Here is a 15537-nt window from a genome sequence, read left to right as displayed (position 1 = left end):
GCAAATGAAGCTGCACACGAATCAAAAAAAAAAAAAAAATCCCAAAAGGAGAGAGACTGAGAGAGAGCGCGAGAGGACATGAAAAGTGCCGTTAGCTGTCGCGACCGGGGCGCGTCCGTGTATTACAGTTGTAAGTGTGTGCGCATGTGAGTGCGATTCTGAGTGATTTTTGGACTGCGCTGCCTGCGCAAAAAGCCGCTCAAAAGACACAAAAATCACTTAAAAATCAGACTTTTCATGCTAATTTACAAATGTTGAAAACCAAACAATGACGACCACCCCCAAGTCGCCAGCAAGCAACAAACAAATGAATTCAACAAACGCTCGCATGAAAATCAAAAAGCAACGGGACAAAAGGAAATTTGCCCGGGGATAAGTAATATTTCCCAGGGTTTCGCTTAGCTTTTTCCGGACTAATTAAACCTAAGCTATGCAAACATGACATTTCACATTGAATTACCTTAAAAAATGCACAAATTATTGAGCAGCGGCGGTGGCAGTTTTTCGTTTATAATTTCTTTTCTACTTTTTATTTTTTCTTTTTTGTTTAACTCTTCCGCCTTTGTGGGAGCGAGACGGAAGAACAACGCGCCGGGGGTAATATTCGTGCGTGTGTGTGAGAGTGAGAGAGAGCGAGCGAGCGAACGAGAGGGAAACAATTTTGTAATTTTGTTTAATTAATATTGTAAAAAACGCGAGATGAATTTTTTGTTGTTGTTTGGTGTGTTACTACTACTAACGCGACGGCTGCTCACACACACGCGCATACACAATCTCACGCACGTTTATATTATGTACATGTATATGCAGAGCCAGACAAACAAACAAAATTTTGCCTGGGTCACGTTTCTTGGCTCTCTCGCAGCTTTTTCTTATGCCTGCGCTTTATTGCATTATCTTTGTTATCACACGGCCGCGGAGCTTGGCTAAGAGAGGGGGCGGATGGCGTTTGATAACCTCGCAGCTTCCCTACGACTGTGCTTAATTTGAATTTTCGATCACACGCGGCGACGTTTGTTCCAGCGATAATTCCGATTTCATGCGCTCGACGTTCCGCTGCGTTCGAAAGTTGAGAGAGACTTGAAACATATGTTCGGCGTTGCTAGAGCTGGACGCACTCCGATAGAAACATCGATGTGTCCGATGTTTCTTACTCGTATATCGATTGGGACTTGGTAATCGATGTTTTTAGCGTGACCGCATCATATTACTCTCCATCCCTATGGTAGTTTTGGTATATAAATGTAATTATCGATTACGCCACCTTGAAAAGGAAGATGGCAGCGCCAGATTCCCGCAAAAGTACGTTACTTTTAAATAGCGGTTTTGTAAAATATTGCAGACACGTACAGTTTTAAATAAATAAAAGCAATAATAATTGTTTAGTTTTTATCTTATAAAATCCACATCACAGCTGTACATTATTATTATTTAGAAATACATCGCCATTTTTTCCATCGATAGTCATGCACATATCGATACATCATTGGCTGTTCGACATATAAACAAAGCGAAATAACAAGGAAATGGACCACGCGACAAGTGATTTAAAAGAATTCATCACAGACCTGGTGATTCCGCACCAGCGCTGCAATGTGAACATTATTCCCGACCACATCACCATGCTGGAGGGCACCAAGATCAAGAAGCAGCTCTCCCGAAAACGCCGCGCCCACAAATCCAGTACATTGAATCGCCGGGAATATGCGGCACTGGGCTTGAATACGCTTCCCACCAAGCAGATGAAATACGAGGAGGCACTGCCACTTCATCAACTCTGGAAGGGCTATGTGCGTGAGCATCTGGAGCTACGGGAAGGTGGACAGGTGCCCCAGGTGCACGATGCTCGCTACGAGGAGTTCAGCCGAAAGTTGGTCAAAATGGACTTGCACGGCGCCAAACTGAAGGTGCTGCAGTCCAAGTGCTCAACGCTGGAGGGTTTAGCTGGCATCTGTGTCATGGACACCAAGAATGTGCTGAAGCTGCTTGGCAAGGACCATCGACTGCGCACGATCCCCAAGAGCGAGTGCGTCTTTGGGCTGAAAGTGGGCAACATGGAATTTACCATATTCGGGCAGCACCTTAACATTCGACCCGCCGAGCGAAGCGTCAAGAAGATCAAGAGCTTTGTGCAGCCCTTCATGTAGAGAATTTAGTAATCATTAGCTTTAGAAACGGAATCCTATTGTAATTTAAGAAAAATACAAGAAGCGCTACCTTTTGAAAAGGAAATTATGTGTTACATTAGTATACATGATAAATGTATGGCTCCTATATGAAAGTAACTTATCGGGAAGCTTTATAATCTTTTCCTAATATTATTTTAAAAATAGCCCTTAAAGATCCTCTAAAACATTACGTGTTTTTAGTTTTTTGTGTTTAATATATATATATATAAAATCGTACATTAAATGTTTATTTTCTTTTTTTTTGGGAATATCGCGCCGCGTTACTTGTATATTTAGGTTCTAGACATTTTGTGTAGTTTGTGGGGGAGATTCCCAGACTTCCAAATCCCAGTTTGAAGGACAGATTTATGCGGGCGTCTTGGTCATGGTGATGACGGCGGATGGAACCAAGCCGAGCACTTCCAGCGGCTTCTCGTAATCGTCCTCGGCGAACAGTTTGCGCGGAAAGGTGGTCATCAGGGAGAAGGGCGACTCGATGCCGGTCTTCATCTGGATGAACACACGTACCGCGGACAGCTGCTCCTTGACATTAAAAGTTTCCTGGAGCGTTGAACCGTCCTGCAGGCGCACCTGGATGCGTGTTTCGGTGTAGTCTCGCGGCGGAGATTTCACGCCAGAGGGTGGCGACGAGACTGTGGTGGAGCTCACGGATGGAGCTGGCTCTGTGTTGCCCAATTCTTTTTGTTCTCTGCGGGGCATGAATTATAGTCAAATATAAAGTGTAAGGATGGGGGTAATCCTCACCTAGCCTTTCGTGCTGCCTTGTCCGCCTCGATTTGAGCCCTCACCCGATCGCGGGCCGCCTTCTCCTCGTCCTTTTCGCGCTTGCGCTGCTCCACGATCTTCTTCATCTCCAGCTCCTCCATGCGTCGCTTGGCCTCGGTCATGTCCTTGCCGGACTTGATGCGATTCTTCTCGCGCTGCAGTGCTTCGGTTTTTTCACGCTCCTCGCGTTCGATGCGCTTCTGCTTGAGCTTCTCCTCGATGAGGGCCAACTGGGCCTTCTTCTCTTCCTCGGTGAGCGCCTTCTTTTCCTCCTCCGATTCGGAGAACTTAGTGTGACCGGTTTTGGCGGCATGGTACTCCACTTCGGTGTGATCTCGAAGCACTTTGCCGCATTCGTCGCATTTCAGGGACTTGGCTACTGGAGCAGAAGTCTCACCGGAGCCACTGGTGCTACTGGAAGCTGCTCCGGCTGAGGAATCCACAGCTGCAGCTGGTTGAGCTCCAGGACTAGGGGATTCCCCGGCTCCTTGTCGGGATGGTATTGGATCATCCACGTGGGCCAGTAGCCACTCCATTGCCGGTTCTACTCCCTTGTTACTGGTCACCTCCAGTGCATACTCCCTGTGAAATAAATTTCAGAATTAAATCAAATTTGATTGTTGCAGTGTAACTTATTTTGCCGGCGACAAGTCGGCCATGGTCATGAATACTTACACACGTTCCCGAGGGAAACCCATATCCATCAGGGTCTGTACTTCACTCATAGCGTTGGATTGCTGATCACCAGTTTAGTTTTCGTATTTTTATGAAAACGAAAAATCTACGATGACACACAAAAACAATGCTAGGCGATTGCGAACTATCGATAGTTCGACCCCTATATCGCTACTACGCAATAGTTGCAGCTATAGTACAAACAAATTTGAAGTTAATATTAAATAAATAAATTAAAACAAAACAACGGATTATCAATTTTTCCCTTGATTCTTTTCGTAATTGGTTCCCAAGCAATATTTATACGTGACACATATTTTGAAATTTCCCTTCGACATGACCTCAAACCTCGCAACAGTTTCGAGTAGTGTAGTGCCCATAATCGATAGTTTGAGGTTTTCTGCGACGTTTGACAACACTGCCAGTTTGGCGTCTACGAGAATTGCTGCATTTCTTTTTTTTCGGCATTGAAAGCGAATTATCAACGATTTTATACTCAAAGCCATGTTGCCGAAGACTAAGAAAATGGTCGTAAAGATCCCGCGTCATCCCTACTTCAATGTGCAAGGCGAAGGAAGCGTGGAACGCGAGGTGGAGTACCAGGTACGAAAGTGTCGCGTGAACCTGGAGCGCATCAAGTCGTCCACCACTCCGAGTTCTCGTCCATTCCCGCTAAAACCAAAGCCCAAGAGATGCATTGTACGTGTGGCCCGACTTCCGGACGTAGAGCGCAGCGAGATATCCGTGACCCCGGCCAGTTCCATCATGAATTCCGACATTGACGAGGGTAAGTGCGATGGTCTAGCGAGGTCTGCCAAGGAACCTATGCCCTAGGCTATCTTGAAGCCATCTTTAACCCACGTTTTCCTTGCAGGTAGTTCCAGCGAACAGGAGTCTAATCTGACAATCTAGTGTTCACATATTATAAGATCAAACAACGCATCCTGCTGACAAACTTCTAATCACACTGGGAGTCATTCAAAGTACACAGAAGAGTACCATGTCCAATATACACCAAATAGATATGCGGCTACTCATTCCCTGAATATTTTTATAAGATCTTCATCTAAGACTGTATGCAAATGAAATTCGATTCATTAATACAAACTCGTGCGCCTAACATGCATTTTCTTTTGTTTTTTTTTTTTAGTTATACCTGAATACCTTATCAATCGAACTAACTTGATAAACGTTTATTTTATATACCAAAAATTAGGAGAATAATAATATATGTATTGGAATATTTCATCCAGATACCTCTCTATGTATGTATTTTATTACAAAAATTGGTTGATTGTATGCCCTAAACCTAAACTCATTGGTTTTATTTAATTCAAGGGATTTTTGGTGTCGCTAGTTTGAATTTCTAGAAAATTCACAATAAAATTTCAAAATATGAACTTAAAAAATGCCGGCAATACGATTTTATCGACTTGTGTTATCGACCTTTTGATATCAGGTTTTAAGTTAAAGCATTGCTAACAAAAAATTATAAAAAGTCCAATAGTAAAAAAGTGTAATAAAAGAAAAAGAAATATTGTTTTTTCGCATTTGAAACAATATCTTTAGTCTACTTATCGATAAATGGATACATCGATACCCGGGAGTCAGCTGTCAGCAGAAAAATATTTGTGGAATAACAAAAACAGGCAAAATTACCCGTATCCGAACCGAGTCGTAATTCCAAACCCAAACATGAACTGGCACACGGGCAACATTGCGGAGGCCGTGGCAGAATCCAAGGCCAAGGACGCCGTATTCGTGGTCTTCATCGAAGGTAATAGTAACTCCTTCGCATTTGCCAATTTTCACCACGTCACTCTGGTGAAATTTCACCTGATTTTCAGGCCAGGACGAGATGTCCCACAAACTGGAGCGCTTCGTGGATGATAATCGGGTGCGCTCTCGGCTGGAAACCTCCGACTTTGTCGCCATCAAAGTACAGGGAAATAGCTCCGCCTACGGACAGTTCATGTCGTTGTGTGGGTACCATTCTGGCTGGCAAATTCAGATTAGAAATCTCTCATGGTTCTTATTTGATTTTCAGACAAAGTTGTGCCCATTCCCTCGCTCTTCTTTATTGGCAAAACGGGAACACCTCTGGAGATAGCCACTGGGATTACGGCCAGCGTGGAGGAACTCACGGAAAAGATCGATAAGGTTCTGATCCTATCGGGAAAACGAACCGAGCCAGTGGTTGCCGCCAGCGACTCTTCATCTGTGGATGCACTGGAGGCCAATACAGTCAGAAGCTTCGCCGGAGCAGATAACTCAAGCAGCTCAAGCACTGGAGAGTCCCAATCAATTCAAACAGGTAGTCTAAAGTTCATTTTAGTAATCGAAAAGATATTTACAATAAATTCTCGATATTTTAGCACCAGAAAAGTTGGGAGAACCTGAAAACACATCAGATTCAAACTCGGCAACTGATGGTGTGGAGGAAGCCAAGGCCAATCCTCCAAATTCCCCTGTAGCAGCTAGCTTAGCTTCTATTCCTGCTGCCGTATCAACCTCCAGTTTAGATGTAAAATCGGGATCAGAGTCAGAGGCTGCTTCTCCCGCCGCTTTGGCGGCTGAGAAGAGAGCAGCAGCCAGCAAAGTGGAGGCTTCAGCTACCACATCCGGGGCAGCTGCCCGGAACTTTGCCACCAATAACCTTATACCGGCTGTGCCGTTAATAACACCTGCTGTTCCAGTTGCAACACAGCGACCGCTCGAAGGCCAGGCAAACACCGAATCCGAGGAAAGGTTAGCTGAAGTCAGAAACATTTTGGAGCAGAAGCGAAGGGAGCGTGTGGAGGAGGAAAAGCGTAGGGAGAAGGAAAACGAGCTGAGGCGTCGCCGGGACGGAAAGGAGGCACAGAGCCAGCAGGCAAGAACCAAGGAGCAGGAGCTCAAGAACATGCAGGTAAATAACTCAATGTAAATCAATGTATAGAGCAAATTGATGATTTAACACGTTTTTATGAATCCATTAGGAGCAGATAAAACGTGAGCGTCAGGAAGAGCTGGCGGCCAGGGAGCGCATACGTGCCCAGATTGCCGCCGATCGGGCGGAGCAGGCACAACGTTTTAATACACCGGACATCAGCAGCACGACCAATTCGGTGGCGGCTACCGCTGCCTCCAACGTGATCACAACAGATGCCTCTGTGAGTTCGGTGGACGAAACGAGGCTGCAGATCCGATTACCCGGTGGCATTCAGCGCACCAAATCCTTTCCTACCGGCGAGGTGCTGGCCACTGTTCGTGTCTACGTGCGAAACGAGTTGCTGGCGGCGAGCGATGGGCGCGATTTTACCCTGGCTACCAGTTACCCTCGCAGGGAGTTCCAAACGGAAGACGAGGTCAAGACCCTGAGCGAGCTAAACCTAGTGCCCAATGCAGTGGTTCTGGTGCTGACCAAGGAGCAAGTGAATCGTGTGGTGCAAAGCGGTGGCTCTCTAATGACCATGCTGGCCACTGTGATTTGGGCTATGCTCACACCGGCGGCCAAGGCTTTCGACTACATTCACAAGATGGGCCTCCGACCGCTCACTCAGAAACTGAGCGTGCTTATGGCTAACATTCGGTGGCCAGGACAGCAGGCCAACCTGGATGTGTACCAGGGCGATGCGTGAGTACTGCTTCTTCACTTGGTTTTCATATTTTGATAACAACACCTTGCTGGTTTAGTGCTGCCCGTCGCAACATGGATATGTTCTCCCTGCGACCCACACCAGCTCCAGGCTACGAATACGACGAGGCTTCAACGTCACAGGCTGGCGGAGCAGCGGACAGGCCCACTCCACAAAATCAACCTGGACCGGGAAGTACTCCGCCGGCTCATAATACCAGCCAAGCCTCGTCCTCCAAGTCACAGGAATTCCAACAGCGACCCGGTGGCTATCAGCCGCCGAAATATGGGGACTCGAACATTCGACGACTGCAGGATACGAAGAAGGATGAAAAGGATAAGGACAAGGCCACTTACAATGGAAACTCCACGCAGCAGCAATAGAACATCACTATTCCTTTACAGTAACCTGTTTGACAACAGTCTTTAGGTATCCATCTATGCAATAACCAGTTATGATACATTTAATTATATCAATTCAATATTCCAAAATATCAATTCGATGTGTTTTAATTAAACAAATGTGATCTTAGCAACTAGTAAAAGATACAGGATGCTTGGTCAGTTTTATGCAGTAGATTAAACTCAAATGCAATAGAACTATTAGGTAATCTTCAAAAAACAAGTTCACTTTAGTTAATAGTCTCAAAAATAATATTTATAAATTTGAAATACGCTTTGATTAATCAAATAAATTCACAATGAGTGTCTTTTAATGGGAGTATTTGCTTTTAACCTTTGATTAGAAACAAAACAAAGTTTAAGTCAACAAAAGAGAGCCTATAAACTAATAAGTGTGAAATCAAATACAGCTTGATTTACATCGTAGGATGTTTACAATTTTGTACAATTTAAATAATTCTATCGAATTACGGGTGGATAACCAAACAATAAATTGTATAAATTGGTAAATCCTTTTAAGTATATAATATAAAATATGACATCTTTTGTTTATAATTTACTAGACTTGCAGCTATTTAAAAACGAGTGTTCTCTCTTCGTTTATGATTGTTAAGCTCCGAATCTCCAGCACACCAGATCAGTGGAAGTATGAAATAATATTGGAGTTAACGATGAGTCCTCCTAAGGCGCGCCTCAAAATACATTCCAGATTGGGTTGCACCAAGACCTGTTTACAAGGTGAACCACATGAGGAATTGCAGCAACTTGTAGACGTTCACGAGAGGTAACTTCCAATGGCTTTTCCTTTGCAGCGGTGGCACCAAGCTGGGATAATGCACGAGGCTACCGATATGGCAATTGGTAATGATAGTGCCACCAGGAACACCAACGGGCACTGCATCGCCCTGCTTGACACCATCGCAATCAATGAGCTCCAGGGATTTGCTGAAGCAAATGCGAATCTCCGATAGATAGCTGATGCTGTTCTTGCCATCGTATAGGCAATGGATGGATGGATTCTTGCCCAGTGCCTTGACTATTGCATTATTGATGGCCGCCACCGTGTTGTTGGAATCGGGGTGGATGTCAGAGGCGTCTAGGACTCGCGACATGATATACTCTTCACGCCAAGTGAGTCCCTGCTCAAAGTACTTCAGTTCGTTATCCAGTTCCTCCACCAGCATGGCGCAAGTTCCGTGCTTCTGCCACTCGTGTTTCCAAAGCCACTCCGTGGAGTCCTTTCCCTTGAGATCTGGCCAAAAGGTCTCCAGTCGATCCTCAATGGGATTAAGCTTGTCTGGATCAAAGTTGGCCGAGTTATTGCAGAAATTGGGACCCATTTGGTGCAGTTTTGTTGGCCAGATGCCGTGGATGGTCCAGAACTCCTTCTTTTGGGGCAGACTGCACTCCTGGTCGGGATTCTCCTCGCGCCAATGATAGCATGTGGTCACCGGCCATTGTTGCGTGAAAATCAGTACATCCCAGTTGTGATCCTGGACAGACAGCTCCCTCGACGAATCCAGCAGGGATTCATCATCGTCCCGAAAGGGGAAACCATCGAATTCACTGTCATCGTCTGGACGTTTCTGGGCCTTCTCATCCACCGAAGTCGATTCATCCGAATCCGATATGTCGCTGCAATGGAGAACATGATACCATGAATAATTTGCCTAACTCAGCTGCAGCCTTTGTTTATTGTTAGAAACAAAATAGATTACTGGGTCAACCTTGAACTTGAATATATATCCCGGATCACCGAGATATAAAGTTTAGTTGGTTTGTTAGTTGGCAAAAATCCAGGAATGATTTTAATATGATCTTAGTTTGCAACGTTTGTACTTACCTAAGGGGCGTGGATTTGATGGTCACCAGAAAACAGGCCAAAATGGCCACAATTAAAAACCGCTGGCTCCGCATTTTGCTGTAAGATAATAATAATAATAACTGCGATGCAAAAACCGTAGGTGGTATCGATATATCGACTTTTGTCTTTTCATGTATCGAATAGTCGACAGTGCATTTTGGTATTTTTAGTCGATTTCTTAATCGATTTTAGTAACTTTTGGCGCCTTTAGTTCAATTTAAAATACGAACAGAACTTCTGATTAAAGGTCATTCTTTTCATAAAATTAAACTACCCTAAAGTATTTAAAAAAAATGGGATAAAAATATTTAGCTATGTTTATTAGCAGCACAAAACAGTCTTTATTTTAGCTGTGCGGCCAAGTTATGGCGAAAACGCCAATTGAAAGTATCCGATTTTTTAAAAAAAATATTTTTTTTCGCTTTTTTGATAAAAAATAATCCGTTTTTTTTTCGATAACAGTTAAAATAATTGTCCAAAACTGGAATACCATACCTCGTTGAATTCGTAACAAAATTCCCTATCGATCCATGTACATACTTTATAATGCTAAATGTTGGCCATTTTTCGCAAATTTTGATGATGATATCGAAAATGCGAAAATTTGTCAATTTTTTTTTTTTGAATATTGAAAAAGTAGGGATAGACATAGTTAGCTTTGTTTATTAGCAACACAAAACAGTCTTTATTTTAGCTGTACGGCCGTTTTTGGCCAAGTTATGTCGAATAAGCCGATTGAAAATATCCGATTTTTTATTTCCATCTATCAAGAGCCAGTCTAGTTAATAAGTTACGACGGACTTATCGCTTACCAAAAAAAATGAAACAATTATTTCAGCTGATTAGGATTTATTAAACACTTCGCCAGGTTGTCTGCTCTGGCTTTCCGTCGAGTCTGTGTCTTGAAAATCCCCTAGTGATAAGACTCCAAATTGTGTGGTTCGCCTCTGTTTTCCTTTTTAGTCATCCCACTTTAATTAGTGACAACGATAATTACACATTGCAATGCTGCTGTTGTCTTTTATCTTTTCTGGTGTTGACTTCTGTTGAAAACCCAATGACTAGAACTACAACAGCGGCAGCAACAAATCAAGTGACAACTTCGAATCGCTTCGCAACAACAAAACGATGGCAGCAATTGCTTAGCAATTGGTTATTGCTTAACTGTACTTTGTACTTTTGATGATCCCACATTTTTTTTTTTTTTTTGATGTCCCCAATTTTGGTGCTGGTACATACGACATGGTGGGTGGTTGAGTGGCCAGCTGTCGAAATTCCGGACAAAAGTGGTGTTCAACTGTCACACTTAATGCCCCATAATTGTAAGGGATATGAGTGGAGCAGCTAGGGTATAAGCAAACTGGGAGAAGTTGGCATAAACTGTCCGATGAGCTAAGGATATTTATAAACAAATACTTCTAACTAATAATACGCTTTAACATACGTACATAACATTAAATATTATTTCGGGTGTGGCTGATGCTTTTACCAAATTCCAAATAAAAGGAAATAAAAGGAAAGGGAATGCTGAAATATGTTAGCCAATCCAAGCCAATCAAAAAGTTTTCTATTTCATATCTTAAATTAGTATCTTAATTATTAGTTTTACAGGGTAAGCACCTAGTTCATTAACATCAAACAGTTCGAGCCGCATGGCACATATTTTATCTATTTATTAAATTCAATTAGTGCGATTGCAAGCGATAAGACTCATTTACATGACGAACGAACTTCTAATCTATGACCCCAAGCCCCCACGATTTTCGTGGAGCGTATTCAAACAAATTCCCGCTCATGTCTGGGGATTTATCAACAACATTTGTGATTATTTTCGTGTCATGTTTTTGTAAGCCCGACGTTGGATAGCGAGCTTTTATGCAGATTTCTGTGTGTGGGGACTTTTGTTTGATGACAAATTAATTTAATAATAACAGCTGCAGAAACATTTTGTAATCAATTGCTGGGGCCCTACAAAAACTTAACAATTATCCTCGATGTACAATCAATTAATGTAGTTGTTGCTCTTGGTTTTTTTAGATAGCGACCATGGGCTTAATGAGATATGTCCTTTGAAAAATGGTTTTCCCTTTCATTAGAAATAACTTTCCTTTGGGTTGGTCATAAATTTTAAAAAATGTACTTACTTTTTGGTCCTTTTTTTATTATAATCATCATCATCATCGTTGTGGGGATTCCCCTCAAGACACATTTTTTTTTGGGAGAAGCCATCTCTCTTTTTCTCTTTCCCTTTCTACTTTCTCCCCTTCTCACTTCCCCTTTCTCCGTTCACTTGGCGCCTGCGCAAGCGAGAAAGAGAGCTTTACGTTTGTGGGAGGAGTCTAGACTCGGCTTTATATAGAGTTTTCCGGCTGGGGACTCCCGGTAATTGCTTCAATTTGGCGTACATATCCGGATCCGCTTTCCACCCTCCCTTTGCGCTTTTCACTGCTCTTTTGCCAACTTCCTTCGCTGGTTGTTTTTGTGCAATTGCTGTGTAAATGGCATGAGAATGATAATTGTAGCAATTATAATATTAAATTGGGAGATCATGGCTCACAGCGTTTTCCCTCCCAATTTCCACCGACTTCTCTCCTCCTCTTCCCTTTCTACTTTCCCCCTTTTTTTATGTAGCATACTTTTTTGCTGTCATCGCTGCTGCTGCTTTTCCTTGTCCTCCCCCCAATTTCCTTGGGGGATTTTTTACTCTCGACTGCTGTGTATTCTACCGGATTTGTTTGTTAATTAGAATTCTAGCGTTGAAATTAAAATGCTCACTCCACTGGGGGTAGGAAAATGGCTTCCAAACGGGGGAAAGCAGAAAAACTTCAACTAGTTTTTCGGGGCGTTGGCTGCCTGGTTGATTTTTCCACTGGCGTTTTTTATTTGTCTGCCTCTGCTCTTAATTACTGCAGTTTATTTTCTAAGTGCGACTAATTAACAGGCAATTCGCAGCATTGCGGCACATTTTACTCTTTTTCGTCCAAAGATTTTCACTTCCTGTGTGTGCTGGCGAATGGTCAACATTTTTGGGGGCTAGTTAGTCGGTTGTGATAGCTCTAGACTTGAAAGTTTTCGAGGACACTGGCTAACTTTTCACATGTGTAGCTGGGTACTCAAAAGTTGGGTGAGTCCAATTAGTTGCAGTCATACGAGTAAGTGGGGCAAAGACAGCACATTTTTCAGCATAGATTTCATTTCGCTTTGGGTGAGTTTGTATCTTAATCAGGCTTGTTTTGTCTTAAAGTTTAAATATTATATACTCCCCAATTCGTCAGTTGTATTATATTATTTCTTAATCTCTTTCGTTGCGCTGAATAAATATTAACATGAAGTATATATTATTAATTAATTAACTATATATTGCTTAGTTAAACGACTGTCCGTCAAATTTGTGGCGAGCTAAACTAGACATTGATTTGCCACCTCGGATCGCACAATTTTACCTTGGTCGCAACCCCGCCGATTCCCGCCGTTAACTGTGCCACAAATTTACGTTATTAGTGCAGCATTAGACGCTCGGCTAATTATCAACACTGTCTGAGGCGCAAAAAGCCCGCTTAACCTCCACCTATCCGCCTATCCTGTAGTCCGCCATCGGCAACAGTCCACCACCATTTACCATTCACCATTGGAATGGCGCCCATTTGTGCAGCATCTCGCTCACACGGAACCACTCCACCCACGGGCCGTAAAACATGGCTCGCAAAACCACCCACTTGTACCCAACCCCACCCACTTTCATTTCCACCCACTCACGCACACACGTAGAGCACAACCCTCGCACGTTAATGAACGTAAAATTCACTTAATTCCAACTTTAGCCATGAATTAAGCACGACAAATGGACGCTAAGAGGATGGCAAAGTGGGTGGCGCAAAGTACTGGGTGGCATGGGGCATTATACCGAAGGGATCCCAGGGATAAATAATCAAAAAGACGTGCCACGAGACGTGGAAAAAGCTGTAGAGAGCGAGATGGATAGAGGAGAAGGGAGCGAGACAGAGTCGAACAATAAGTAAATGTGCTTTTATGGCTCTTAATTAAGGCAATGATGGGGTGTTTTAATACGTTTGCCAAATGTTAAACGACAAACTGGCAGTGGAGTCGTCGTTATGGCCCCAGCTACTGATCTACCCACTCTCAACTACACTGGAACCAATACTTTTGTATAAAGGTTATATAAATATACAAGGAATCCCCTGTTTGATTTCCCATTTTAACTTAATGTACTTAAGAATACAGAGTTAATTCATTGGTTTTTGCAATGGCTATTTATTGCATTAAAAAACAATTATTTATGCTTCAATAGTCATAAGACTGTTTCATAAATGTTTTTTTCCAGTGTAAGCCCTCTTACCCACACACATGTGCATTAATGAAGCTGCTACGAAAGCGGTTTGCAAGCATTTCCTTTCCATTTTCCCTCGTCCTTTTTTTTATAATTTTCCAGCAAGTCCGCAGGCATTTTCTTTTGCCACTGCTGTAATTTGTGTCCCACACCACAGCACACCATACTTTGACTAATTGCTCGGACTGGTCCGTAGATTTATGACGCGCACTGTGCACTTGGCATGCCTAATGAGCAATTGCGTCGACACTTTTCGTCCACTTTGACTTGTACTCAAGGAAATCATCGCAAATTTTATGGCTGATCGAACAAATAGAAAATTTGGGCTCGCAGTAGATTTTATGCTTTGTAAATGTTAGTCTCGACAAGTTTATGGCTACATTTGGGCTGGGATGGCCAAAAATGGCATCAATTTGTGGCTTTTTGTGATGTGTGCCTGTGTGCATATCGTAAAAATCAGTGTGGCACATAAAAATCCAAATGCGCCATTTGCCAGGCTGGCAAAATAACATTTTCAACACTTTTTGTTTGATTAATCAAATGTATGCGATGCCTAGGGGCTGGCTGTGCCTAGTCCTGTGCCTAGTATCTATTTTTCCTCGCTCCATTTTTTACCCGCACCCCGGACATTTAGTCCCTATTAGTATGCCACGCACGTTCTTTAGGGCAGAAAAAAAAAACAAAAAAGGACAACGAGCGGAAACAAAATAAAGGCAGCAAGGAAGCGGAAACGGAAGCGAGTCAAACAAAACAATCATCTAACAAAAAATGGCGTAACCTTTGCTCTTTTTTATGATTTATTTATATATTCAAAACAAATGCAATTGGGTTTATTACACATCAATAAGCCCCAACGACCACCAAAGCAAAAATTTGCGGTGCGTGTAGAAAAAAAAAATGGCCGATGAATTGATTTACATGGAATATAGTATAAATATCCATGGCAGCCGCAAACGTGATCAAATTATGGATGATTGAGGATATGTTTAGAATGACAAATAAATTGGGAGATTTAGGGAGCATGAATTCATTTCTAGATATTGAAACATACTATTCCATAGATATTCCTGTCTAAAATATTAAAAAGCATGTTATATCAGTAAAATTACAGCTTGGATTGTGAATAATGTGGAAAGCACCTCTGCTATCAACTCAAGGGACTTACGAATCCTTCAGCACTTTTTAGCACATCTGAAAATATTATTGTAGATCTGTCAAGTGCCAAGAAGTTGTTCAAACAAGCAAATCGCAGCCCCACACATGCGTAAGGATTTCGCTTCATATGCTCCAGGGAGCAGCTTCGCATAAGACGATGAGAAATGGAGGGGTGTGTCTTGGAGCTGGGGGAAGAGTAAAGGGGGATTGGGGGCTATAAAGAAAAGTATCCTTACGACCGCAAGGAGGCAATTCGGGATGTGTGTAAACAGTAAAATGGCACGCGTTGTCATATTTCAAGAACCAGCAGCGAAAAGGAACAACCAGCATTTCTTGAAGGACTCAAAGATTATGATTTGTTTTGCTTGACGCTTAACGAGCCCATGATATAACACATCTCGTTCTATAAGTATGCTAAGCATGTCCTTTGCCCCACTACCCACACTTTGAGTAATTTCCACTTGACAGCAGACAAATTTTTACAGATTTGTTAGAATTTGTCAAGTGCTTGTGTGCCCATATA

General features: G+C 42.7%; 5 protein-coding genes across 6 annotated transcripts; 3 read left to right on the top strand and 2 right to left on the bottom strand.

The window, feature by feature from the left end:
• Positions 1 to 1469: 1469 nt before the first annotated feature.
• LOC6533382 (ribonuclease P protein subunit p29) lies at positions 1470 to 2232 on the top strand. Its single transcript, XM_002094071.4, has one exon. It carries the CDS (start codon positions 1527 to 1529, stop codon positions 2145 to 2147), a length of 621 nt encoding a protein of 206 aa, XP_002094107.1. The 5' UTR covers positions 1470 to 1526; the 3' UTR covers positions 2148 to 2232.
• A 163-nt stretch (positions 2233 to 2395) lies between these two features.
• LOC6533381 (UBX domain-containing protein 1) lies at positions 2396 to 3786 on the bottom strand. Its single transcript, XM_002094070.3, has 3 exons — positions 3630 to 3786; positions 2934 to 3536; positions 2396 to 2877 (listed from the first exon to the last, which is right to left on the bottom strand). Exons 1-3 carry the CDS (start codon positions 3677 to 3679, stop codon positions 2535 to 2537), a joined length of 996 nt encoding a protein of 331 aa, XP_002094106.1. The 5' UTR covers positions 3680 to 3786; the 3' UTR covers positions 2396 to 2534.
• A 254-nt stretch (positions 3787 to 4040) lies between these two features.
• Positions 4041 to 4755, top strand: LOC6533380. Its single transcript, XM_002094069.4, has 2 exons — positions 4041 to 4416; positions 4504 to 4755. Exons 1-2 carry the CDS (start codon positions 4134 to 4136, stop codon positions 4539 to 4541), a joined length of 321 nt encoding a protein of 106 aa, XP_002094105.1. The 5' UTR covers positions 4041 to 4133; the 3' UTR covers positions 4542 to 4755.
• A 458-nt stretch (positions 4756 to 5213) lies between these two features.
• LOC6533379 (UBX domain-containing protein 4) lies at positions 5214 to 7743 on the top strand. Of its 2 annotated transcripts, none has more exons than XM_039374435.2 (6): positions 5214 to 5406; positions 5477 to 5611; positions 5677 to 5942; positions 5995 to 6537; positions 6608 to 7245; positions 7305 to 7743. In XM_039374435.2, the coding sequence occupies exons 1-6, from the start codon at positions 5214 to 5216 to the stop codon at positions 7627 to 7629; spliced, it is 2100 nt and encodes a 699-aa protein (XP_039230369.2). In that variant the 3' UTR covers positions 7630 to 7743. The 2 variants fall into 2 exon arrangements, with proteins under 2 accessions (XP_039230369.2, XP_002094104.3); XM_002094068.4 differs by having other exon boundaries at positions 5215 to 5406; positions 5677 to 5943; positions 6005 to 6537.
• A 184-nt stretch (positions 7744 to 7927) lies between these two features.
• LOC6533378 (ribonuclease Oy) lies at positions 7928 to 9648 on the bottom strand. The gene is made up of 2 exons (XM_002094067.3): positions 9491 to 9648; positions 7928 to 9282 (listed from the first exon to the last, which is right to left on the bottom strand). The coding sequence occupies exons 1-2, from the start codon at positions 9562 to 9564 to the stop codon at positions 8379 to 8381; spliced, it is 978 nt and encodes a 325-aa protein (XP_002094103.1). The 5' UTR covers positions 9565 to 9648; the 3' UTR covers positions 7928 to 8378.
• Positions 9649 to 15537: the final 5889 nt, after the last annotated feature.

This window comes from Drosophila yakuba, chromosome 3L (assembly GCF_016746365.2).
Source record: "Drosophila yakuba strain Tai18E2 chromosome 3L, Prin_Dyak_Tai18E2_2.1, whole genome shotgun sequence".
NCBI classification, from domain to species: Eukaryota; Metazoa; Arthropoda; class Insecta; order Diptera; family Drosophilidae; genus Drosophila; species Drosophila yakuba.
The sequence above is the reverse complement of the archived record's forward strand: the minus strand, read 5'-3'. Positions and strand labels throughout refer to the sequence as shown.

Bases quoted from the DNA above. Each gene is read 5' to 3' on its own strand.
- LOC6533382 (XM_002094071.4), top strand. From the start codon at position 1,527: ATGGACCACGCGACAAGTGATTTAAAAGAATTCATCACAGACCTGGTG.
- LOC6533379 (XM_039374435.2), top strand. From the start codon at position 5,214: ATGGATACATCGATACCCGGGAGTCAGCTGTCAGCAGAAAAATATTTG. The intron at 5,407-5,476 runs GTAATAGTAACT...CCTGATTTTCAG, and splicing joins ATTCGTGGTCTTCATCGAAG to GCCAGGACGAGATGTCCCAC. The intron at 5,612-5,676 runs GTGGGTACCATT...TTTGATTTTCAG, and splicing joins CGGACAGTTCATGTCGTTGT to ACAAAGTTGTGCCCATTCCC.
- LOC6533378 (XM_002094067.3), bottom strand. From the start codon at position 9,564: ATGCGGAGCCAGCGGTTTTTAATTGTGGCCATTTTGGCCTGTTTTCTG. The intron at 9,283-9,490 runs GTAAGTACAAAC...TCTCCATTGCAG, and splicing joins ATCAAATCCACGCCCCTTAG to CGACATATCGGATTCGGATG.
- LOC6533381 (XM_002094070.3), bottom strand. From the start codon at position 3,679: ATGAGTGAAGTACAGACCCTGATGGATATGGGTTTCCCTCGGGAACGT. The intron at 3,537-3,629 runs GTAAGTATTCAT...TTTATTTCACAG, and splicing joins GGTTTCCCTCGGGAACGTGT to GGAGTATGCACTGGAGGTGA. The intron at 2,878-2,933 runs GTGAGGATTACC...CATGCCCCGCAG, and splicing joins AAGGCAGCACGAAAGGCTAG to AGAACAAAAAGAATTGGGCA.
- LOC6533380 (XM_002094069.4), top strand. From the start codon at position 4,134: ATGTTGCCGAAGACTAAGAAAATGGTCGTAAAGATCCCGCGTCATCCC. The intron at 4,417-4,503 runs GTAAGTGCGATG...TTTTCCTTGCAG, and splicing joins GAATTCCGACATTGACGAGG to GTAGTTCCAGCGAACAGGAG.